Source organism: Carcharodon carcharias, chromosome 6 (assembly GCF_017639515.1).
Source record: "Carcharodon carcharias isolate sCarCar2 chromosome 6, sCarCar2.pri, whole genome shotgun sequence".
Taxonomy (NCBI): Eukaryota; Metazoa; Chordata; class Chondrichthyes; order Lamniformes; family Lamnidae; genus Carcharodon; species Carcharodon carcharias.
Genome location: NC_054472.1, coordinates 152,503,397 through 152,529,659, shown reverse-complemented (window position 1 = coordinate 152,529,659; position 26,263 = coordinate 152,503,397). Strand labels below are relative to the sequence as shown.

Here is a 26,263-nt window from a genome sequence, read left to right as displayed (position 1 = left end):
ATTACCTGTCCACTGACAATACCACTATGCTATCTCCTCCAGGTGAGGGTGTGTACCTGTCCCAATGTCCAAACAATACTTTTTCCACTCTAACAGTATTCATCCCAAATGGACTGCCAACATCTTTAATTTTACACAAATCACAGGGCAGAAGCAGTACTCTGCAAGCAACAGAAAATGACTTTAGTTACATGACAACCTGTCCATATCACAAACTACAATTTAATTGCAGAAAACCCATGCTTGGTTGACTGGAGTTATCAATGACATAGCCGTTGTCAACCTGGCTCCCCATCTGTTCGATTACGAGTAAGTGCTTTTGTCAACTAATTCTAGCATGTTTTACATATTCAGGCAGTAAGAAAATGTCACAAAAGGCAATGAAGGCACAATACACAAGATCAGGAAAGTAAATGAAATATTTGGAGGTGGGGTCAACATGGGGAACCTGACCACTGCACCTGGAACGTATGCAAACATCTTAAATTCACTAAGATTCCTCCTTTGTCACGACATACACACTACTTGAACACCTCAACCAGATTATTTGACCATTAATTCACTGAAAGCAAACTATCCATTGTCTTAAACAACCGAAACACAAGCCTTTTGATAGGATTTCTGCTAAATAACTTATTGAGCTACACCAAAATATATACAAGTTACAAACTGAAAAACAGACCATTCAACCTAACCAAAATGTGTCAATGTTGACCTTCTCTACAAGCAAAAAGTCGCAATCACGAGCAACCAACTTGTTCTCTTATCTCTTCATTGACCATCCCAACCCAACCTTGAGTCTGCCTCAACTAACAAAGTCAATACCACAGCTTCACAACTGTGTATAAATGATTTCTCCTACCGTCTAAATCTCTTTCTATCTAATCTGTCCCACACTATAATTATTTTAAACACTGCCACCATTTCACCCCCTAATATATATTGTTCTAACAAAAAATGTCCCAATATATTTGTATTTATATTAGGCATCCTAATGAATCTGCATTGCACCTTTTCTAAAGTCTTGATATCCTTCCTATAATGTGCAGCCTAGTACTGTAAAAGTAGTGAGGTCTTAAGGTCTTAAATAGGATCATTACCTCTTGACATTTTATTGTATACCTTGTGATAAAACCTAGAATTCAATTAGTTTTTTTTACTGCCTTATCAACTGGAGGTGATGCACCTAATGTCCTGTGAACCATTGCCCCCAAATCATTCTGCTCTTCCACAGCACTGAACCTTCCATTCAAAGTATGATTTACTGCTTTTTATCTCAACTCAAGTGCCTCACCAAACACTTACTGGCATCAAATTGCATCTTTCACTTTTTAACCCATTCTTATCAATAATCTTTTGTATCTGATCTTCTCAAATAAATGATATATCCTATTTTGGTACTATTGGCAAATTTGAACATTACTCCCTCTAGGTCTATAGCAAAATTAGTGTTATGTATAATGAACAGAATTGCCGAAGAACTGAACCCACTACCCACTTCCAATCAATCCGAAAAAATGCCTTAGTCCTATTCTGTTTTTTCTCTTCTAAGCAATTTTTCATTCAGCGTGCTATCCTCCTGCTAATTCCATACTCATCTGTAGCAATTTAAAGACTTTGTACTCTACATTTTTCCCATCTACCATCTGTGACCTCCTCAGAGAATTCATGAGGTTTGTGAAACCTGGTGGTCACTTTTGAAATCCTTTCTAGTTATTTCAACCATTTTCTTCTGTCTAGATATGTGACAATTTCATTCTTAATGAAAAGCCCTAAAAATTTTCCTTACCAAAAAATTAGCTAGATTAGGGGTAGGATTTTTGCCACAATGGAGAGGCTCTCCGTCTTGGCAAAAATAGCTGAAAATCCTAAGTCCCTCCCCAAGCATGGCATTTCCTATTTTCGTGGGGAAAGGGTTGGGGTTGGGTCAGGGTTCGCGCATGCACATTTTACAGATGCAGCTGGCCATTTAAATCATAAGCTGCCCCCACTGAAATGGATTTTGTTAGCCTAGGAGTGTGAAACCCAGCATGTGCAGATTAAACCAGATAACAGCTGGTTTGAACTTGGTGGTTTTGTTTGGATAGCCAGGGAGCCCCTTGAGAGAGGCAAGGTACTCCTGTGGATATCGTACCGAGACGCCTTTGGGAAATGTAAGGCACCCTTTGGAAGAGGTAAGGCATCCTTTAGGACTTGGAACTTTCAAAGAACTGTCAAAACTCATTGGAGTTGTCAAAACTGTTAATGGATTTAACTCTGGTGGGCTTTAAGTTTAAAAATCAGTCTGGAGCTAAAAAAAATAAAATCAGTGCTTGATATTTCATTCTGTCTGTTGACATAAGCCTGAGAGCTATCATGAAAGGATTTGTGCTGCAATGACTGATTTTACAAACTAACATTATTGCAGTGGGGTGCCTGTTAAGTGAGCAGCTTAATTGACAACTCCAAGTGGTTATAGAATAGAAATGTTTGTTTTCATCAGAGATTACTTCAACAAATTTCTATGTATTGATGTTTTCTTTAATCATGAAGTGTTTTTTGTTTAAAATGGTGATGTCATCAATTGACACACAATTTTATGTCAGCATGGCTCCTGAGGTTTGCCCAAGGAAGATACAAGGTGAATTAGCATGGAGGGGGTAAGGGCAAAGAGAGGTGGGTGAGTGGGTGGGGGGGGGGGCATGGGGTGGCATTAGTTGACACAGGAGACACAAAGGGCCAAGGGGATTGGGTAGAAGGTAATGGGTTGGCATGGGGTATGGGGGCCATTGATGTTGTGTACTAGCACATGGGATGGCATGGGAGTATGAGGGGCAATTGGATTGGGTAAAGGGGCATGTACAGGCTTGGGGATATGAGGGCCATGTGCACGATGGGGGGGGGGGATGAGATGGCATGGGGGTATGATGGTCTATTGGGGTGGATAGAGGGGCATTGGTTGGCTTAAGGGATATAAGAGTTTATGGGAGTGTGCGGAGGGCATGAATGGTATAGGTTGACATGGATAGGGTATGTGGGATATGTGGGGGGTGAGGGGCTGATGGCTGTGGGGTTGTTTTTTTTTTATTGAATTCAACAAGCTGCCAGAGCAGAGGCAGGCCTTCCACCCAGCCCCCACCTTCACACCTGGCAGCCTCTACATTTGTTGCGGGTACAGCGGGCCTGACTTCCAATCCAACCCACCCCACTGAATGACAATTGGAACTGGGGGGTGCGCCATTTTTAAAGGTCAGATTTGCAGAGCTGGAATTCTCCAGAACCAGGAGCGTAAAATAGGTACTACATTTGCCAGTCTCCAATTCCCCATCTGTTAGGAAATAGAGAGCTTAAGTAAGTTATACTTGTATTGTGGGTGTTAGGAATGAGCTTTAGCTTTAAAGTTTAGGTTTGATTTGTATTTCTGTATCTGTGTTAAGAAAGGTCAAATGGGTTTTAGTTTTACTTTAAAAGGCTACTTGCGGTTCTAATGAAATATTTATGACCCCTATAAAGCAAAAGTAAGCACACAAGAGCAGGAAGAATAGTGCTGTTGCCTAATAACAGGGGGCCAGCCAGACAGGCAGGTTCCTCCCAGACACACAGAAGAAAGACAGTAGTTTTGATTTGGAAGCTGTGGAGTTCAACTGGTTTTTGAAAGTTGCTGTCAGGAGAGACTGGAGCAAAAGGGACAGATAGAAGTCCCAAAGTAAGAAACATCCCAAAAGTCCAGGGGAGTGGAAGAAGGGAAAGTCCAAAGAAGACCTTCTAGTTAAAGGAAGGACAGGAACCTGGGTAAAGGTCCTGTTAAGTGAAGTTAAGAGTGAGGGGCAGAGAGAAAGGCTCCAAGCTTCAGATTTAAAGTGAGACCAGCTTGCAAAAAGCAAGAGTCAACTGAAAGTCTGTAATTCTTTGCTATGGGCATGTGAAACAGTGGTGTACTGTTAAGGCTAAGTTGATGAGAGAGTGCATGGAAGACAGTTTGAGTGCATGTGATGATCAGGGAAGAAAGACATCAGAAGGAGAGTTCAAAACCCTGGAGGTGAACCCTTGAGGAAGGTGCCTGAAAGAAAACGTCAGTTTGGGCGAAGATTCCAAGGCGTGGTCTTGAAGAGTGGAGATTGGAAACCCTCATGTGAAGGACGGAATTCAGTGAGACTGGTTGGCTCACAGTGTGACAAGCACCTAGGGGGAGTCGAGGGGTGATCCATAGCATCTGGTCGAGGTGGCATCTGTCACTTGAGGTCAGAGCGTGGTGTGCATGGACTGGGTACATGAGAGAATAAGATAGCTTTTGTAACTTATGTTATCCTTACAAATCTGTATATATCCGTAAAGGTATAGTTGTGGATGAAGGAGTATTGTAATATAGTTCATCTTTTCTTGTTGAATCAATATTTTATTCTTGTGTTAAAAGTTCATCAGCCAACTCGTATTGCCTCTGTTCAGTAGCTACTCTCCACATATCTAAACAAAAAAAAGTTAGGATCTATCAAACTGGGTTCCACTCTGGGATCAGGCTTGTCCAGGAGTAACCTCAGCTTGGATCATAACACCATCACAAATCCACACTCAAGAGTGCCAAAGTACATTTCTTCACTCTTGATCCGAGAATATACTGTAGGGCTCCTGGCAGCTTGTCTTTCTGTAGCCTTTTTAACTTCCCTTTTGCTCTGAACCACTTCAACCATCACCTGTTCTCTGTTATCTTTCTCTTTAATAAAGACTGATTCATAGTGGTAATAAAGATCTATTTATGAAAATCATCGACAAATTGACAATCTTCTCCTCTGAGGTCTTATTTCACATTTAACAGTTCTCTTTCGAATGACATACAATACTTTATTATTCCTTTAGATGGATTTTTGAATTTTTTTCCCTCTTAGCTCTCCCTATTTCTTATAATGTTTCATAACCTTTCTTCACCATTATTATAATTACTAATCCTCATAAGTCCTCCTCTTCAATGTTAATTTGTTTCTAAACTTATTTATCCACAACTTTCTAAAACAACAAATTGAATTTATGCAGAGCCCTTAATATAGGAAAACACCCTGAGGCACTTTACAGAGGTATAAAGAAAGAAAACACTTACGTTTATTTATATCTTGTACATCCCAAAGGGATTGTAGGACTAGAGAAGGTTACAGAGATGAAGGACAAAACTATGAAGATGAGAATTATAAATTGGGAGGTGTTGAGAGATTGAGACGCAATGTAAAGTGATGGATGTATGGAACTCGGTATGGGGTAGGATAGGGCAGCAGAGTTTGCATGAGCTGAAGTTTACAGAGCATGAAGAATGGGAGGCCAAACTGCATAGCATGAAATAGTCAAGTCTGGAGGTGACAAAAGCATGAATCAGACATTTGTCGACAAGGCAGCGGCAGAGATAGGTGATATTATAGATAGAAGTAGGCAGTCTTTGTGATGAAGATTGTGGAGTTCTAGAAGTTCACCTAGTGGTCAAATATTAAACTATTTCCATTCTCTTTAAAAATGGAATTGTTCAGCACCTCTGCAAGCTATTTTTAAAAACATTCAACTGCGCTCTTGTGCTGTGCTCCAATTTCTCCATCTACCTCAACTTAGCTGGATCATGCCATCTTTCCAAAATTTGTCCAAATCCAATTTGCTGTTCAAGATTTTGTCCTGAGACTTTCCCTTTCTAGCTGCATCTTGAAACTTGTTATATTGTGGTCACTTTTCCCAAGGCGCTCATTGACATTTAGCTAATCTACTTGATTTATTTCATTACATACAACAGGTGTATGGAATACACTTTGGGAATTCTTTTCTTTTTTCTCCATTTATTCCCTCTATTGGTTAATGGATAAATAAAATCTACCAAAATAATAATTTAGTTATTCTTACTAAACTTTCTAATCCTACTCCAGATTTCCCTCCCACAATTTGGTGGGCTGTAGTATATCCCTATTAATGTGACAAGCTCTTTGTAAAAAAACATTGAATACCAACCATACTAACACTGTCCCCTTCCTTGTCTACATCAGTCCTCTCTATGACAATAATTCGCTCTTATACCACTACTAACAGTTTTAAAACAATACATACAAAATTTCTAGGCTTCAACATAACCATCATCTTTTCTGATACATCAGTCAATCCCAGAATCAGTTCACCTTTTCTTCTTCTGTTGTTATTTTCAGTTCCAGCATTAACACCAACATTAAAAACTATAAATTATGTTTTTATATGTCATTTACAGGTTGCAATCATATTTACAGAAGTTATCCAAGTTTAAAATTGAGAACTTTATAAACAGCCTGTATGTTTTTCACCCATTCTTATCCACATTTTAGCCAGGTTTCTGAAAGCGCTACAAAATCTAAGCCTTCCTGCAAAATAATCACTTTCAGTGCTCCCACTTACACCCTCACATTGCAATAACTACATTTGAATCATTTTGCTTTTCTCCCCTGAATCTGATTGTGTGGAGTGGGAAACAGGTTTGCTTGAAGGGCTGGGGAAAGCACTCTTGCTGCTGTAAGAAAATAGAATGGTACGTCAAAGGTGGCCATTCTGTCCATCATGTTTGTTTTGGCTCTTTCAGAGAGCTATCTAATTAGTTTCATTCCCCTCCTATTTCCTCATATTCCTGCAAATTTTCCTTTTCAAGTGTTTATTCAATTCCCTTTTGAAAGTTATTACTAAATCTGCTTCCACAATCCTTTCAGGATGTGAGCATGCTTTGTAGTGTGTGTAATCATGGGAAGCAGCAACAAACAATATCACATATTTTAAACAATTTAAAAAATATAAATCTGATATCCTTCTACATAATTGCATTGAGGATGAAAGAGAGGTCAGGAAAGAAAAAGCTGGCCGAGAAACAACCAAGGCAAATCTCTATCCAGATCTATTTGGATCTCCTATAAGTACCCCATCTCTCCTATCCTACCTACCCAGTTCCGCCATAAATCCATATTAAGCACATGCCAAATTGGCTCAGTTGAAGCACTTGCTTCTGGTTCAGTAATTGGTGAGATCTTGTCCTATATCAGGCCTTGAGCTCAAAATTTAAGCTGATACTTCAATACAGTTTTGCACTGTCAGAGATGCTTTCTGTCGCAACTGTTCTGATGATGCCACTTTCCAAAATAATTCCTCTGACATGTCTTCCTTCATCCTTAACCGAGGTTTTCCACACATGGTGGTTGACAGGGCCCTCAACCGTGTCCAGCCCATCTCCTGCGCATCCGCCCTCAGTCCTTCCTCTCCCTCCCAGAAACATGATAGGGTCCCCCTTGTCCTCACTTATCACCCCACCAGCCTCTGCATTCAAAGGATCACCCTCCAACATTTCCGCCACTCCAGCATGACGCCACCACCAAACACATCTTCCCTTCACCCCCTCGGCGGCATTCTGCAGGGATCGTTCCCTCCGGGACACCTTGGTTCACTCCTCCATCACCCCCTACACCTCAACCCCCTCCCATGGCACCTTCCCATGCAACCGCAGAAGGTGTTACACCTGCCCCTTTACTTCCCCCCTCCTCATCATCCAAGGGCCCAAACACTCCTTTCAAGTGAAACAGCACTTCACTTGGACTTCCCTCAATTTGGTCAACTGCATTTGCTGCTCCCAATGCGGTCTCCTCTACACTGGAGAGACCAAACGCAGACTGGGTGACCGCTTTGTAGAACACCTTCGGGCTGTCCGCAAGCATGACCCAGACCTCCCAATCGCTTGCCATTTCAACACACCACCCTGGTCTCAAGCCCACATGTCTGTCCTTGGCCTGCTGCAATGTTCCAGTGAAGCTCAACGCAAAATGGAGGAACAGCACCTCATCTTCCGACTAGGCACTTTACAGCCTTTTGGACTTAACATTGAGTTCAACAACTTCAGATCATGAACTCTCTCCTCCATCCCCACCCCCCTTCCGATTCCCCTTTTACCAATAATTTATATTTTTTAAATATATTTTTCTTTTCCCACCTATTTTTACGTCTATTGTTTTATCTCCACCTTTTCGCCTATTTCGATCCCTTCCCCCCCACCCCACTACCGTCAACACCCCTTTGTCCTTTTGTCTACGACATCTTTGGCAAACTCTTCTTTGCCTCCACCTATCACTGACCCTCTATCCAGCTCTACCTGTCCCAGCCCCCTCTACCAGCTTATATTTCATCACATTTCTATATTTCTTTAGTTCTGATGAAGAGTCATCTGGACTCGAAACATTAACTGTGTTCCTCTCCACAGATGCTGTCAGACCTGCTGAGTTTTTCCAGCTATTTTTGTTTTTGTTTCAGATTTCCAGCATCCACAGTATTTTGCTTTTGTTTTGCTTTCCTTTTCATGTAGGTTTAAAATTGGGGATGGATCTGTCCTAAGTTAGAGAAGCCGTGGTAGAGCCGGTAGCTCTTTGGCTGTCTTGGTCAACAATCTTACTTCAACCAACATCACCACAAAAAAAATTAGACCAAATGGTTATTCTTGCAGAAAGTGTTGGAAAAACTCAGTAGGTCTGGCAGCATCTGTGGAGAGAGAAAGAGTTAACATTGAGTCCAATATGACTCTTTAGACTCCTCTTCCAAAGAATTTTGTTTTGCTTTTACTTTAGTGGTTATTTTTGCAGTTTGACTTCACTAATGCAGAACAGCTGCTGTATTTGCTTACATAACAAGCCACTGGCAATAGTAACTTGTTGTGTAAAGTATTTTCTAAATATTTTCAGCAATGTGATAAGGAGTGATACAGAGGTCTTATCAAAGGCCTGACATAAGTCTCCAGTGATGCTGTTCTAACATCTTGTACTTTTGGGCTCAGTAATTTTAGAGACAACTCAATGGCTCGATCACTATTTAAGAGCAAAGTTAACCATCCCAAAATTAATTCTACAGTTATAGACAAGGGGAAAAAAAATTTTGGTAACCATTTTTTTTTAAGAAGGAAGTGCCAATTGCGATAGTCAATTAGTCCATTTTTTTTAATCAAACAACATGCAAGTTCTTGAGGGGATCTTCTTGGCTATACCACTGTATGAGCAGCAAGGCTGAGCTTGGAGACAAGCATCAAGGCCAATTGTATCAGACCAGCGATCAGAACAAGGTATCTCAACTGTCTCATAAATTTGGCTTACAAACTTTAATTTGACTATTAGACCAGCTTTATCATCCCACAATTTCAGGTGGTGCTATTATTGCAACAAAGAATCGACAGCAGTTGGTTAACCAGAACATCACTATGCTGTAGCTAGGGGAATAACTAAGCTTCTGCAGTTTTCCAGGAATGGAAGCCATGTCTTCTCTAATGAGTCTTCCCTTGGCCTCCCTTGTATATGATACAGTTTTGTCCTGAGTGAAGTTTAGCTGCTTTCATATTAGTCTAATGCAGCTTCTTCCTTATGCCCAGATCTCATGCTGGACCAAAGGTAAAGCTGCTGCATTTGGGAAGGCCAGTCTTCAAAACTATTTTTCAAGTTGTCAGCTTTTAAAAATCTGATAAGTTTATCCTTGAATCTGTTGCTGGATGCACATCGTCAGCTGGGCAAAGTGATGATTGAATAGAAAGTACGTTGATCACAAAGCTTCAAGTTTCCTGCTGGACCATTCCAAAACTTGGAATAAGACTCTATTTAAAAAAAAAAGAACGTTTCCTCTCCCATAAAAAGTTTTAATAGTCCCAATGATGATTCTTGAACTTGGTATCATGTACCTCCATTACTAAAGTCTTGTGGCACAATGGGTGGTATCCCTACCTCTGAGTCAGAAATTCTTGGTTCAAGTCCCACCTCAGGACTTCAGGGCCAAAGAAGATATGTTCATAACCTGCTCAAACCTGCAAATCATTCCAACACATGCCAATGTCAGGCAGTAAGAACAGGAGACATTCTTGGTCATCCATGTAATAGAAGGAAAGTTGGAGCCTCTACCATCACTATCCATAGCTGAAGACTACAACATGCAGGTAAAAGTGCACATTACCACAACAACTTTAACTCCGAGTGATCTGTAACACACCACCACAATCTCCATTACTCGGAAATGCACTATACAATCCATGGGCTCTTAAGATTCAATTCCCTATCATGCTGCTGGTTAATCCCAGCTGGGGTGCCGGTTGGGAATGCTATAATTGGCCTCAGTACCTGGAGAGAGAATTCAGCTTAGATCCTAACTACCATTCACAATCCAGTAGCTCACACCAACTTAAGTGAAATGCCATTTTTCTCTCACTGGTTGGAGAGCCAGTCTCAAAAGTACTGTTATTTCGATACATGCAGGGGTCTTTCCCACAGAGGAAGAAGATTGAAGGGAATTGTCCAGACACTTGGCAGTTTGAGAGGGTTTGTACAAGCCCCATGCAGATGGGGTAAAGGGTAGAAAAAAATAACGAAAGGGCACACTGACCTTGAGAGATTATCACCTCAGACCCCATAAAATCATTCTTATTCAAAAGTGAAAGTAGTGAAGAAAGGCAAAGGCAAGAACTGCAGAGGCTGCAGACATTGCTTAAAAGTAAAGCATTCAAAATAAAAATACCACAGCAACCCAGGAGACTTAATTGGAAAAAATTGTGTTGAGCTGAACTATGAGGAATAGTGAGAAAAACAAACACAACCTGATTCACTAACAATGAGGCTTAAATTGTTAATAATTAATATTGCTACATGGCAGACATGAGCTTTCCAGCGGTTGGTGGGATATACAAAGATTCTAGTAAGAAAGTAGTACTAACTGTCCACCCCTACTTGTCCCATGTATTTCCCAAGCTTACTATTTAAGTTTGCTTATGATGCTCCTTTGTTGAAAGTCTACTTCAGAGGGTCTGAAAGTCCAGCAATATATTCAACCAGATGTAGAACACATGCATCAGGTGGTAGGGCACAGGCAACTACTAATCAGTTTGCTAGCTTGTACAGATTGATAGGCGAATGTGCTGCAAATTAAGTTTCATTGGCCTCTCACTCTCCTGATAATCTTATAAATCTTTCGAGCACAAACCCACTTCCATCTGTTTCAGATGAAGTTACATAGTTTGCCATTGTGAGATTTGAACTCTTGATCTTGGGGTTACAAACCCAGTACCATAACCACTTGGCTATTTAGGCCAAGCCTCACTCTCCTGATGCTCTTTTTGAGTAAACCTGTTTCCATCTGTTTCAGATGAAGTTACATTGTTTCATAGTTTGCCATTGTGAGATTTGAACTCTTGATTGATATTTTGATGATGTAACAGATGTTGTGTAACTCTTTTGAGTACAAACACATTTCCATCTGTTTTTCAGATGAAGTTACATTGTTTCATAGTTTACCAGTGTGAGATTTGAACTCTTGATCTTAGGATTACAAACCCAGTACCATAACCACTTGGCTATTTAGGCCAAGCCTCACTCTTCTGATGGTGAGCTTGAGGGAGTATGGGTTCTATAGGCATTAGCTGCTTTCTGTCATTTTTCTCAAAGCATTTACAGCTGCTCCAAGATAATCCAAGCTGTAATATGGAGCTGAGTTATGAGGTGCCAGGATTCCCCCCACCTCCAGCTGAAAGTGTTGTGGAGGGGGATCGTTGAGGGGACCACTGGCTGCCCTGCAGCCATTTAATGCTCAATTAGCTGTTAAGAAACTTGAGGAGCCCGCCCTTCTGGATCAGGAAGCCCCATCTCAGAGTGCTGCTAGTCAGAGGCCGGCAGCTCTCCGGCACTTTGAGACAGAGGCATACAGTGTTGGATCAGCACTTTGGTATGTGTTTGGGTTCCTCACTCGGTGCCAAGCTGGCAGGCATCAATGAGACGAGGGGGAAATGTTGGGGAGCTGGAGCTTGAGAGGTCATTGGGCGGGAGAACATAAGGATTAGGAGTAGGAGTAGGCAATTAAGCCCCTCGAGCCTGCCCGCCATTCAATACAATCATGGTTGATCTCATTTTGGCCTCAACTCCAATTTCCTGCCCTCTCCCCATAACCTTTCAACCCAGTGTTAATTAAAAATCTGTCTATCTCCTCCTTAAACTTATTCAGCGTCCTGGCATCCACTGCACTCTGAGATAGTGAATTCCATGGATTCATGACCCTTTAAGAAAAGTAGTTCCTCCTCATCTCTGATTTAAATCTACTACCCCTTGGCCTAAAACTATGGCCTATCGTTCTAGAATGCCCCAGAAGGGGAAACATCCCCTCCACGTCTACTTTTTCTATCCCCTTTAGCATCTTATATATCTCAATTAGATCTCCTCTCATCCTTTTAAACTCTAGCGAGTACAGGCCTAAACTGCTCAATCTCTCCTCATAAGACAAGCCCCGCAACTCTGGAATCAATCTAGTGAACCTCCTCTGAACCGCCTCCAGTGCAACTACATCCTTCCTCAAGTAAGGAGACCAAAACTGTGTACAGGACTCCAGGTGCGGTCTTACCAATGCCTTGTACAATGGCAACAACACTTTCCTATTTTTATACTCTATTCCTTTAGCAACAAATGCTAAAATTCCATTTGCCTTCCTTATTACCTGCTGTACCTGCATACTAGCTTTCAGCGATTCATGCACGAGGACACCCAGATCCCTCTGCACTGAAGCATTCTGAAGTTTCTCTCCATTTAAATAATAAGTCGCCTTTTCATTCTTCCGACCAGAACGCATAACCTCACGCTTATCCACATTAAACTCCATCTGTCACATTTTGGCCCATTCACCTAATCTGTCCATATCCATTTGTAAATTTCTTATTTCTTCATTGCAACTTACTTTCCCACCTATTTTGGAGTTATCTGCAAATTTAGCTGTTGTACCTTCTATCCCTGAATCCAAGTCATTAATATAGATTGTAAATAGTTGGGGCCCAAGGACTGAACCCTGTGGCACCCCATGAGTTACAGCTTGTCATCCAGAAAAAGACCCATTTACCCCAGCTCTCTGCTTTCTGTTGGTTAGCTAATCCTCTATCCAAGCTAATATATTACCTCTAACTCCGTGTGATCTTATCTTGTGTATTAAGAAAGGACAACCAGGGGGTAAAAACCTTGGGGGGCTCCCTCCAATGGGCCCAGAGGGTTCATTAAGAAGGAACACCACCAGCCTATGCAGGGAGACCTGCTTTGTTGGGTGCTTGGCAAAAGTCAGCTAAACTTCAGCGGTGACAGGATGAGGCCCTTAAGTGAGAATTAATTGCTCACACAAAGCTGCCCAACACCACCCTGCTGCTGGTATAATTGCAGTGGGAACAAGGGAGGGCAGGTAGGCAGGCCACCCACTGGATTTAACGAGCCTCCCCGTCTTCAAACCCATCGGAAGGGGAGCATAAAATCCAGACTATGTGCTTGTTCCAGCTGAATTCCTGAATACTTGCCAAAAAAAGGGTTAATGGTAGTATCGCTATTGAACGTTAAATGGATGCGAGGCAGCCAGTGTTTGCCTCAGCAACCCCTCAGCCCTCCCAATGCTATTGCTGCTTGTTGAGACCAGCTAACTCCATGCAAACTAGGGATGGAACATAAGGCTCTCTCATTCTGTGTGGTTCAGCGGCACACCAGTAAATGCATTTTCCCACCAACTACAGTAAATTATATAGCAACTCTGATGCTGAAAATGTCTGAACATATTTTACATGGATGGGGAGAGGGAAAAAGAAAAAAATAAATGCAAGGAATAAAGGAGTAGATGCTAAGCCGCTGTTCCAAACTGTACCATTAAGTAGGTATTGTCTCTCTCTCTTCCTTCTCCCAAAATGCATCATCTCATACCTCTGCATTAAAATCCATTCGCCTCTTGTCTACCCTTTCTGCTAACCTATCTACATCCTCACTGTTTGTCACTCCTCCAAGTTTGGTATCACAGGCAAATTTTGAAGTTTTATTCTGTATTTAATATCCAAGTCATTTATGTATCTCAAAAAAAAGTGGTCCTGTCACAGCCTCTTGGGAAACACTGTCTACCATTCTCTCATCAGAAAGGCAACCATTTACCTCAACTCACTGTTTCCTTTCCTTAAGCCAATTTTTTATCCAAGTTGACACTGACCCCTCCTATTCCACGAGCCTCAGTTTTGTTAACTAGCCTTTTATGTAGCACTTTGTTAAATGCTTTCTTAAAAATTCATACAGACAACATGCATAGCAATCCCTTCAATCTTGCACCATCAAAAATTCAACTAGTCAAACATGATCTGCCTTTCACAAATTACTTTAATAAACTCAAACCTCTGCCATCTTCGCTTCTACTGATATTTTCTAAGCATCCTCTTTCTTAGTAAGCACCGATACAAAGTACTCATTAATTTTTCTGGCCTCAACCTGTGCCTTTAAGCATATATTATCCTCTTTGTCCCTAATAGGCCCCATCCAGCCTCTTACTACTCTCTTAGTATTTACATTCTCGAAGATGATTTTAGGTTACTTTTTAAGTTAACTGCTATTCTATTCTCATTCTCTTTTTGACAGTCTTATTTTCTTCTTCACTTCTCCTCTCAATTTGGTTCTTATTTGAAGAATTCACCTGACATTGACCATACACCCCCTTGCCCTTCCCACTTGTTGGAATGTACCTAGCCTGTACCTGCAACATCTGTTCCTTACTGTTCCATCACTGTTTTTCCAGTCATGCTTTGGTTCCATTTTAACCTGGCTCGATCCCCTCTCAATAGCCTGATTGCACTTAATATGGCAGGCCCTCCCCAAAGGTGGTAACACAGGGCTCTTGCTGTCCCACAAAATCCCTGTCGCCTGGATTAAGTGCCAGCCAGATGTCTCTAATTAACAGTTTTAAATCAGATTAACAGAAATCTACAGGCATCAGAGGCATACAATGAAGAGAATTTATGGCATCAATATCTTAAGTTTTAAGCAAATATTATAGTAAGGAGAGTATGGATGGATGAAATGATGTGCTATCGGAGAAGCATAGTCAATCCAGTAGCTGGAACTGGACAAAGTGATATTCTGCTTCTTGTATGTCATAACAGTTTGAGATAACAGGATTTGTTGATACATTATGGGAACATGCATACAGAACGTTGGACTGGCTTCATTCAGTTGAGCCCAGGAGGAGGTCGCTTCACAGCATTCTCATTTAGCCAATCCCTGGCAGAGGTGGAGAGGGGTCAAGGGCATTCCCATACCACTAAAGATTAAAATACTCTGCATAGGTGGGGGCTGAAAGTAGTGACAGATACAGGAAGTTCCCTTCCTAAAGTTAGGGCTGATTAGTTTAAAGGATTAGTTTATAAATTTATTCTCGCAATGTAGGCATTGTTGGCAAGGCTTTGATTTATTGCTAATCCCAAGTTGTCCAGTAAAACTTGAGTGGCTTGTCAAGACACCATATAGGGCAGTTAAAAATCAACTGCATTTCTGAGAGAATGGAGTCACATATAGAATTAGAGCAGATTTGCTTCCCTAAGGATAGTAGTGAAAAATTGGGTTTTTAATAGCAATCTGATAGCTTAGTTTTTAGTAAATAGTTTTTTTTAAATTGAGATTTTTTAAACTGAATTGAATTTCATTGAAATCTGTTTGATCATATATTGTAAATAAAATAAAAGCTAACTTTTAGGTCTAACAATTGGCCTGGTCTCACAAGAGTGTTTAACAGTTCATCTTCCGTAAAGTAGGTGAAGTACCAAAGACATAGGTGCATGATTCCAGTATCCACAATGAGGGGTTTCACTGTTATGACCCACTGTTTATCCTAGATAATGGGCTGTAAAGGAAGATTCCTTATCATAGGGGAGAGAGGGTCAGCTTACATGGGTGTTTCATGAAACTAACAGACCAACAGACTATCTAAGGCAGCCCCAAAATTTGTATCAGTTGTAAAACAACCAGCATCATGACCTGTCTATAGTGGACCAGTTTTCCAGGTAATTCTGTTTTTGTTTTAGGTTCCTAGACCATTTAAAGTCATGGATCCCATTGTACTCAATTGAAGCATTACAGGATTAACTCCTTGTCACTGACTTCATGAAGCAGCCAGGAGTAATGAAACATAACAATCAATGTAGCAGAAAATAATTCCAAATTTTAAAGTATAAGTGAAAATTTTTATGTACAGTTCCCCGAAAGACATTAGAAGAAAAAAAATCCTCCAGTACTTTCCTCACCTTAACACAAAGTCACAGGCTTGTACCAGGGAAAGGCTGTGCTATCCAATGGACTGTGCACAATTTCTATTATCACAGACTCTTCCCCAATTCATTTAACTTTGAGGGAAGTAACCACAGGCTTACTTACAGCTCTTCAATCTCCCTCAAGAGACTGAGCAAGCAAAGAGATGGAGGATATAACACAAGAACCCATGAGAAATGATTTAATCTCTTGAGTGAGCTGAGCTGATAATTCATGAGCAGCAAAGTGGGATGCAAACCAAGTCTGCACAACATACCATATGTTAAATTAAGTGGGTGAAGAACTAAATGTAACGTTAATTAGTTAATGAGGGAAAAGAAAAGAGATGAATTTAATAGTGCATAGTATTCCTCTGTGAGTCTAGTTCAGCTCAAGGCAATGCAAGTTCTAATATTCTTATGAGATATGGGTTCAGATTGATGCTTGTTCAGGGGCAGAATCCCAATCCATGAGTTGCTCAAGGTGCTGCTCACAGTGATACTGCAATATATTGCATCACAGATGGGTGAGTGGCCATGATTCTTCCCAAATTTCAAACATGTAACTGTAGGGGCAGTGAAGAGAAAAAAAAGTAACCATGGGACAATAACTTTATTTTTATAAAGGGCGATGTCACTTGCTTTGTTGGAGCTTTGATGATCAACCACATATTCGAACAGTATTTCCTCATCATCTTCTGCTGAGGGAAGGGAAATAGAATGGGAATAGTTTGATCAAGATCCCAGAATCAGGCAGATTGCAAGTGTTGTTATATAGAGGAAAATAAAATGTTTGAGGACAACAGATGAAGCTGGAGTTGCAAACGGCCTGGTCCATACTTGCGATTTCATGATGAAATAAAAGGAAAAACTGGAGAGGAGGACCCAAGAATTACATAAATACTTCATTAAATTGATTTTCAAAGGAAAACTGTCTCTCGTAATTACAATATAACGCGAGGTTACCTGTTTCATGTACTTCTAATTTAATATTTAACATGCTAAAAGTCTGCGTAAATCATGCTAAAAACTTTAAGGTATTGAGTTAGCTTCCCTATCAGTGACATCAGTGAGTAGCTGGTGAGTCTTCCCTTTTTTAAAATAGTAAGGCTAATTAGTATTACTAAGGTTTATTATCTAATAGATAGGGGAATAGCAGGCTGCTCTGAACCTCTGGAGTGCACATCTCATGTTGAGAGAATATCAGGACCTGGATAACCATATGTGCAGAAAGTGTCATCAGTTGCAGCAGCTCAAGCTTCGGTATTTGGAGTTTGAGCATCAGCTCGCGTCACTGCGGTGCATCTGAGAGGTTGAGAGCTTCGTGGATAGCACATTTATGGACATGGTCACCATGCAGCATAAGAGTACGCAGGGAAAGAGGGAACGGGTGACCAGACAGGAACAAACAGACAAGTAGTGCAGGAATCCCCTGAGTGCATCTCATTTTCCAACCAGTATTCAGTTAAAAATACTGATGAAAACATTGGTTCATCTGGGGAGTGCAGCTAAAGCAAACTTGGCAGCACCAAGGTTGGTTCAGCTGTACAGGGTGGTGGTGAGTGGTGGGGGGTGGGGTCACAAAGAAGACTGGAAGTGCAATAGTGATATAGATTCAATAGCTAGGCAACAGACAGGTGTTTCTGTGGCCGCAGACATGAATCCAGGATGGCTTTTGCCTCTGGTGCCAGGTCAAGGGTATCACTGAATGACTGCACAGCACCCTGAGGGGGAAGTGTGAAAAGCCAGTAGTCATGGTCCACACTGGTGCAAAAAGACGAATGTGGTCCTGAAGGCAGACTTTAGGGAGCTAGGTAGGAAATTAGCAAGCAGGATCTCAAAATAGTAATCTCTGGATTACTCCTGGAACCACATGCAAGTATAAAAATAGGAGGATAAAGCAGATGAACGTGTGGCTGGAATGAAGGCTTTAGATTCCTTGTATATTGGGACCAACTCTGAGCGAGATGGAAACTGTTCAGGCTGGATAGGTTGCACCTAAACAGAGCAGGATCCATTTCCTTGCAGAGCGTTTTGCTAGTGCTGTTGGAGAGGGTTTAAACTAATTTATCTGAGGTAAGGGAACCAGAAGGTAATATCAAAAAGCAACACTGAGATGCACAGAATACTGGGAGCGACAGATAGTTCCACAGGAGGAAACATTAAGTTATTCCGTGGGTTCAGAGTAAGAGGGAAATTTAAATTAAGGTTACTGTGTACATATGTGAATGCACAGTGTGATAAATAAGATTGGTGATTTATAGGTGCAAATTGCCATGCGGAAATATGATTCTGTGGCTGTAACAGAGACCTGGCCTGCTCCTTTCCCTAGTTCTTGTGGTGATTAGGTATTAAATATTCCAGGATACAAGGTGTTCAAGAAAGATAGGAAAGGGGGAGGATGGCACTATTGATTATGGGAAACATTGCAATGCTGGAGAGAGAAAGTACTTCCTAGAGGGGTCAAGGACAGAATCTATTTGCCTTGAACTAAGGAACAAGAAAGGTGCAATTACATTGCTCGGTGTGGGCTATAGGCCACCAAACAGCTGGAAAGATGTAGGAGGACAAATCTGCAAGGAAATTACAGAAAGGTGCAAGAATTATATAGTAGTTATAATGGAGGATTTTATACCATTATTATCCTAGTCTATATTTGGATAATTGAAGGGTAGAAAGGCACAAAAGTTCCCAAAGCGTGTTCAGGAAAACATTCTACAACAATACATTTCCAGTTCAACGAGAAAGGAGGCACTGCTAGACCTGGTTCTTGGGAATGAGATGGGACAAGTGGATCAAGGGTCAGTAGAGGAACATTTAGGGAATAGTGATCATTGTCATATGGTTTTGTTTGGCTATGGAAAAGGACAAGGAATTATCCAGGCTAAGAATAGTTAACAGGGGGAAAGCTAACTTCAATGGATGTTGAAAGGATCTGACTCAGATAAATTGGAATTCAAGGTTGGCAGGCAAAGCAGTAACTGAACAATGGGCTGCCTTTAAAGGAGAGATAGTCTGGCCATAGTCAAGGTATATTCTCACAAAGGAGAAAGATAGGACAAACAAATCCAGAGGTCTGGATGACGAAAGAGAAATGCTTACAACAGATGGCATAAGATGACAGATAATACAACCAAGAAGCAGGATGAATATAGAAAGTTCAGAGGAAAATTGAAAAAGCAAATAACAGAAACTGAGTTCGAAAAGAGACTGGCAGCTAACACAAAAGGGAAAACAAAAGTATTCTATAGGCATAAAAATAGTAAACCAATGGTAAAAGTTGGAGTTGAGCTAACTAAGAACCAAAATTGGGATTTATGCAGGGAGATATCGGTCTTGGCTGAGGTATTAAATGCACTCTTTGCATCTGTCTTTACCAAGATGATCCTACCTAGGTCATAGTGAAAGAGGAGGTAATTTAGGCACTTGATGGGTTTAAAATTGACAAGGTGGTGGTATTGGACAGGCTGTCTATACTTAAGAGTTGACCAGGACTGGCTGAGATGCATTCAAGAATACAAAGGGAAGTGAGAATGGAAATTGCAGATGGACTGGCCATAATTTTCCAGTCTTCCTTAGGCTCAGGGGTGGATTCCCAGGGCTGGGGAATTGCAAATGTTACGCCCTTGTACCAAAGGAGTGTAAAGATGAACCCAGCAACTCCAGGCCAGTCAGTTTAATCTTGGTCGTGGGGAAGCTTTTAGAAATGATAATTCGGGACAAAATTAATAGTTACTTGGGTAAATATCGGTTAATTAAGGAAAGCCAGCACAGCTAAAGACATTTATCACTAACTTGGAGTTTTTTTTACATTTACGGGATGTGGGCATCACTGGCTGGGCCAGCATTTATTGATGAAGTAATAGAGAGGGTATTGCTATTGATATGATATGGATGGATTTCCAAAGGACATTTGATAAAGTGCCGCACAATAGAGCCATGAGCAAAGTTAGAGCTCATAGAACGAAAGAAACAGTAGTGACATGGATTCCAAATTGGCTGACAGGAAACAAGAGTGCAGTGGTTAATGGATGTTTTTCGGACTCGAGAAAGGTTTATCAGTGAAGTTCTCCAGTGGTCGGTATTCGGATCCCTGCTCTTCCCAATAGATATTCATGACCTAGACCATGGTGTGCAGTGCACAATTTCAAATTCGGGGACCATTTAAAATTTTGAAGGATTGCGAAATCTGAGGAGCGAGTGTAAGACTTCAAGCTTCTGGGATGAAAGTTGTATGAGGAAAGGTTAAGCAGGCTGGGACTTTACTCACTGGAGTTTAGAAGAACGAGAGGTGATCTTATTGAAAGATAAAAGATTCTGAGGAGGCTTGATAGGGTGGATGCTGAGAGGATGTTTCCTCTCATGGGGGAATCTAGAACTAAAGGCAGAGTTTAAAAATAATTGGCTCCCATTTAAGACTGAGATAAGGAGGAGTTCCTTCTTTCAGAGTCATTAGTCTCAGGAATTCTCTTCCACAGAGAGCAATGGAGCCTGATTCATTAAATGTGTTCAAGACTGAGTTAGATAAATTTTTAATTGACAAGTCAAGGATTATAGGGGACAGGCAGGAAAGTGGAGTTAAGGCCACAATCAGATCAGCTATGATCTTCTTGAATGGTGGAGTAGGCTCATGGATCAAATGGCCTACTCCTGCTCCTATTTCTTATGAACTTATGAAAAGGATATAGACAGGTTGGTGAACTGGGGGAATAGGCGGCAGATGAAATTTAATGCAGAGAAATGTGAAGTGATTCATTTTGGAAGAAAGAATGCAGAGACACAATATAAAATCAAGGGTACAATTCTAAAAGGGGTGCAGGAGCAGAGGGACCTGGTGTATACATATATAAATCATTGAAGGTAGCAGGACAGGCTGAAACCAGTTTTTAAAGCATATGGCATCCTAGGCTTTATTAATAGAGACTTGGAGTACAAATGCAAGGACATTATGTCGAACCTGTATAAAGCTCTGGTGTGGCCTCAATTGAAGCAGTGCATTCAGTTCTGGGTGCCACACTTTAGGAAAGATGTGAAGGCATGAGAGAGGGTGCAAAAAAGATTCATGAGAATGGTTCCAGCGATGAGGAATTTCAATTATGTAGGTAGGCTGGAGAAGTTGAGACTGTTTTTCTTGAAGAACAGAAGATTAAGAGGAGATTTGATAGAGGGATTCAAAATGAAGATGGGTCTGGACAGAGTAGATTGGGAAAAACTGTTCCCATTGATGGGGAGATTGAGAATTAAAGTGCACAGAATTAAGTTAGTTGGCAAAAAACCTTCTCCACGCAGAGCATGCTTAGGATCTGGATCAAGCACTGCCTGAGAGTATGTTGGAGGCCGATTCAGTCAAGGCATTCACGAGGGAATTGGACAAACATCTTAAAAGAAAGAATGTGCAGGGCTACAAGGAAAATGGAAAGGGACCGGCACTAGATGAATTGCTCCTTCAGAGAGCCAGCACAGACAAGACAGGCTGAATGGCTTCCTTCTATGCTGTGACCATTCTATGATTCTGTGTTGCATGTATATCCCCACTTTAGATCTAGCCATACATAAAAAAAAATCCATCACTACTTTCTCGGGTGCTTCTGATTTCTCAGCAAACAGTTAAAACACAAAACCTTCCGTACCGTTGCATTTACATCACAGTCTCTCAAGGATACAGCACAGGGTGATGGACATCCAAATAATTAAAATCAGGAGAAAAACTCAGTATTGGGTATTTAAAATTATTTTCAATTCTATCAGGTTCGGATCGCAGTTAAAGTATCCTCATTTATTGATCAGGACAGTTGGTCGCTTTACCTGATTTCACAGTGCTCCTTGCGCTTGTGATTCCACTTTTGACAGGATTAGCATAGCTTTTAGAAAGTTTGTTGGCAGATACACTGTACAGCACGCCCCCGATGCAACGCATGCCTTTCATTTTCCATCTCTGCTGAAGGAATCTATAATTGCTGCTCAGCCTCGCTCGGTTCAGGAGCGGTGACCTGCAAGGAAAGAAAGGAGAAAGCCTCAACAAAACGAGAATGGGATGGGATCCTGGTGAAAAACCAGTTCCAACTAAAATTACCTTTATCAGTCTCCATTGATCTGTGCCTCTAGCACAGTTTCTTTTTACCTATTTAATCCAAAAACTCAAGATTTTGCTGCTATTGCAGGACATGGAAAAGAAAATGACAGTGTATAGTAAGAAGCTAATTACTATCTACATTCATACTGCTGCAAATTATCTTTCAGAAAAATGAACAGCAAGTGCAGGATGAAACAGAACACTTGATTCACACTACAGACCCACCTCAGTCATTACAAATGCTGTATGTCAATACCATTTATAAAAAAAACATAAGAAACAGGAACAGATGTGGGGCTTTTTTTATTCATTCATGCGATGTAGGCTTCATTGGCAGGGTCAGCTTTTATTGCCCATCCTTAATTGCCCTCGAGAAGGTGGTAGTCAGCTGCCTTCTTGAACCACTGCAGTCCTGGTGGTGTAGATACACCCACAGTGCTGTTAGGAATGGAGTTCCAGGATTTTGACCCAGCAACACTGAAGGAATGGCAGTGGTCGTGGGTTTGGAGGGTGCTTCGAAGAAGCCATGGTGAATTCCTGCAATACATCTTGTAGATGGTACACACTGCTGCTACTGTGCGTCAGCGGCGGAGTACTGAATGTTTGTGGATATGGTGCCAATCAAGTGGATTGCTTTGTCCTGGACAGTGTCAAGCTTCTTGAGTGTTGTAGAAGCTGCACTCATCCAGGCAAGTGGGGAGTATTCCATCGCACTTCTATCTTGTGCGTTGTAGATGGTGGACAGGTTTTGGGGAGTAAGGAGGTGGGTTACTCGTTGCACGATTCGTAGCCTCTGACCTGCTCTGGTAGGCAGAGTGTTTATATAGCTAGTCCAGTTCAGTTTCTGGTCAATAGGAAGCCCCAGGATGTTGATATTGGGGGATTCAGTAATGGTCTTGCCATTGAACATCAAGGAGTGATGGTTGGATTCTCTCTTGTCAGAGATGGTCATTGCCTGACACTTGTGTGGCATGAATGTGACTTGCCACTTGTCAACCCAAACCTGGATATTGCTCAAGTCTTGCTGCATTTGGACATGGACTGCTTCAGTACCTCTGGAGTCGCGAATGGTGTTGAGCATCGTGCAATCATCAGTGAACATCCCCACTTTTGAACTTATGATGGAAGGAAGATCATTGATGAAGCAGCTGAACTTGGTTGGGCTAAGGACACTACCCTGAGGAACTCCTGCAGTGATGTCCTGGAGCGGAGATGACCTACCTCCAACAACCACAACCACCTTCCTTTGTGCTAGGTGTGACTCCAAACAGTGGAGAGGTTTCTCTGATTCCCATTGACTCCAGTTTTGCTAGGGCTCCTTGATGCCACACTCAGTCAAATGCAGCTTTGATGTCAAGGACAGTCAATCTCGCCTCATCTCGGGAGTTCTGCTCTTTTCTCCATGTTTGAACCAGGGCTGTAATGAGGTCAGGAACTGATTGGCCCAGGCGGAATTTAAATTGGGCAAGTTATCGATAAGCAAGTGCCGCTTGATAGCACTGTTAATGAGCTATTCCATCACTTTACTGATGATGGAGAGTAAACTGATGGGACAGCAATTGGCCAGGTTGAATTTGCCCTGCTTTTTGTGTACAGGACTTCCCTGTACACAATTTTCCACACAGTTGGGTAGATGCCAGCGTTGTAGCTGTACTGGAACAGCTTGGATGGAGGCGCGGCAAGTTCTGGAGCACAAGTCATCAGCACTATTGCCGGAATATTGTCAGGGCCCATTACCTTTGCAGTATCCAGTGCCTTCAGCCGTTTCTTGATATCACATAGAGTGAATCGAATTGGCTGAAGACTGGCATCTGTAATGCTGGGGACCTCCGGAGGAGGCCGAGATGGATCATCCACTCGGCACTTCTGGCTGAAGATTGTAGCAAATGCTTCAGCCTTACCTTTTACACAGATGTGCTGGGCTCCCCCATCATTGAGGATGGGGATATTTGTGGAGCCTCCTCCTCCAGTGAGTTGTTTAATTGTCCACCACCATTCACGACTGGATGTGGCAGGACTGTGAAGCTTAGATCTGATCCATTAGTTGTGGGATCGCTTAGCTCTGTCTATCACTTGCTGCTTATGCTGTTTGGCACACAAGTAGTCCTGTGTTATAGCTTCACCAGGTTGACACTTAATTTTAAGGTATGGCTGGTGCTGTTCCTGACATGCCCTCCTGCACTCTTCATTGAACCAGGGTTGATCCCCTGGCTTGATGGTAATGGTACAGTGGGGGATATGCCAGGTTACAGATTGTGGTTGTATACAATTCTGCTGCTGCTGCTGATGGTCCACAACGCCCCATGGATGCCCAGTCTTGAGTTGCCAAATCTGTTCAAAATCTATCCCATTTAGCAAGGTGGCAGTGCCACACAACACGATGGAGGATATCCTCAATGTGAAGGCGGGACTTCGTCTCCACAATGACCGTTGTCATAGATAGATGCATCTGCGGCAAGCAGGTTGGTGAGGATGAGGCGAACTATGTTTTTCTCTCTTGTTGGTTCCCTCACCACCTGCTGCAGTCTAGCAGCTATGTCACTTAGAACTCAGCCAGCTCTGTCAGTAGTGGTGCTACTGAGCCACTCTTGGTGATGGACATTGAAGTACATTCTGCGCCTTTGCCACCCTCAGTGCTTCTTCCAAGTGGTGTTCAACATGGAGGAGCACTGATTCATCAGCTGAGGGAGGGCAGTACGTGGTAATCAGCAGGAGGTTTCCTTGCCCATGTTTGCCCTGATGCCATGAGACTTCATGGGGTCCGGAGTCGATGTTGAGGACTCCCAGGGCAACTCCCTCCCGGCTGTATACCACTGTGCCACCACCCCTGCTAGGCTTGGCCTGCTGGTGGGACAGGACATACGCAAGGATGGTGATGGTGGTGTCTGGGATATTATCTATAAGGTACAATTGCGTGAGGATGACTATGTCAGGCTGTTACTTGACTAGGTTAATGCCAAGTGGTCCGTCCAGTTTCATTCCTTTTTTGTGACTTTGTAGCAGCTTGGTACAACTGAATGGCTTGCTAGGCCATTTCAGAGGGCATTTAAAAGTCAACCACATTGCTGTGGGTCTGGAGTCACCTGTAGGCCAGATTAGATGAGGACGACAGGTTTCCTTAGGGTTTTACAACAATCGATAATGGTTTTATGGTCATCATCAGGCTTTTAATTCTAGATTTTTATTGAATTCAAATTCTACCATCTGCTGTGGCAGGATTCAAACCGGGTCCCCAGAGCATTACCCTAGGCTCTGGATTACTTGTCCAGCAACAATACCACTATGCCATCGCCCATTTGGTCTTTCAAGTCTGCTTTGCCATCCAACAAAACAATGGCTGATCTTCTATCTCCCCCCACAATCCCCACATCCCTTAATTACCTTAGTACTCAAAAGTCTATTGACCTCAGCCTTGAATATATTAAATGACTGAGCACCCACAGCTCTCTAAGGTACAAAATTCCAAAGTTTCAAAGATTGAGTGAAGAAATTTCTCCTCATCTCAGTCTTAAATGGCCGACGCCTTATTCTGAGCCATTTTCCCCCGTGTCAGCCAGGGGAAGTATTTTCTCAGCATCTACCCTGTCAAGCCCCTTAAGAATTTTATATATTTAAATTAGACCACTTCTCGTTCTAAACTCCAAGGAATATAGGCCCAGTCTACTAAATCTCTCCTCAAAGGACAATCCCCTCATCCCCATCTACTGGACTTTTGCAGCATTTCCTGTAAGGCAAGTATGTCCCTCCTTAGGTAAGGAGACCAAAGCTACACATGTGGCATCACCAATGTAATAAATGTAGCAAGAATTCTTTACTCTTATCCTCCAATCCCATTGTACCAAAAGCTCAAGGATGCATTTTTCCCCTCTGACTGAAAACTCCATTCCTAATATACTTATCAGAATTTGTCCTCATCTTCACACAACAAGCACCATTTTTAGCTGAAAAGGTGAAGAGGTAGCAATCAACCTGCCTTCGTTTGCTCAGAGACCAGATACTGGGATGCTCATTGAGTAAAGCCTTGGCTCAACTTTATTCTGATTCCCCTTCCTTTTGTCATCAGCATTCACATAACAGTATGGCTGAGGTCAAACTTCTAGTGCATGAGAAAGCCACTTCAAAAATTTCAAAACAGCTTTTGTTAAAAATAA

General features: G+C 41.9%; 1 protein-coding gene across 2 annotated transcripts in view; it reads right to left on the bottom strand.

Annotated features, from left to right (window-relative positions):
* zc3h3 (zinc finger CCCH-type containing 3) overlaps positions 1–26,263 on the bottom strand; it is a 297,424-nt gene that overhangs the window by 133,612 nt on the left and 137,549 nt on the right. For both annotated transcript variants that reach the window (XR_005943320.1, XM_041189962.1), the window contains exon 5: positions 21,845–22,029. Coding sequence is in view for 1 of the 2 variants with exons in the window: in XM_041189962.1 (XP_041045896.1) it covers positions 21,845–22,029 (185 nt within the window). In the remaining variant the exon portion in view is untranslated. The remainder of the gene's footprint in view (positions 1–21,844; positions 22,030–26,263) is intronic.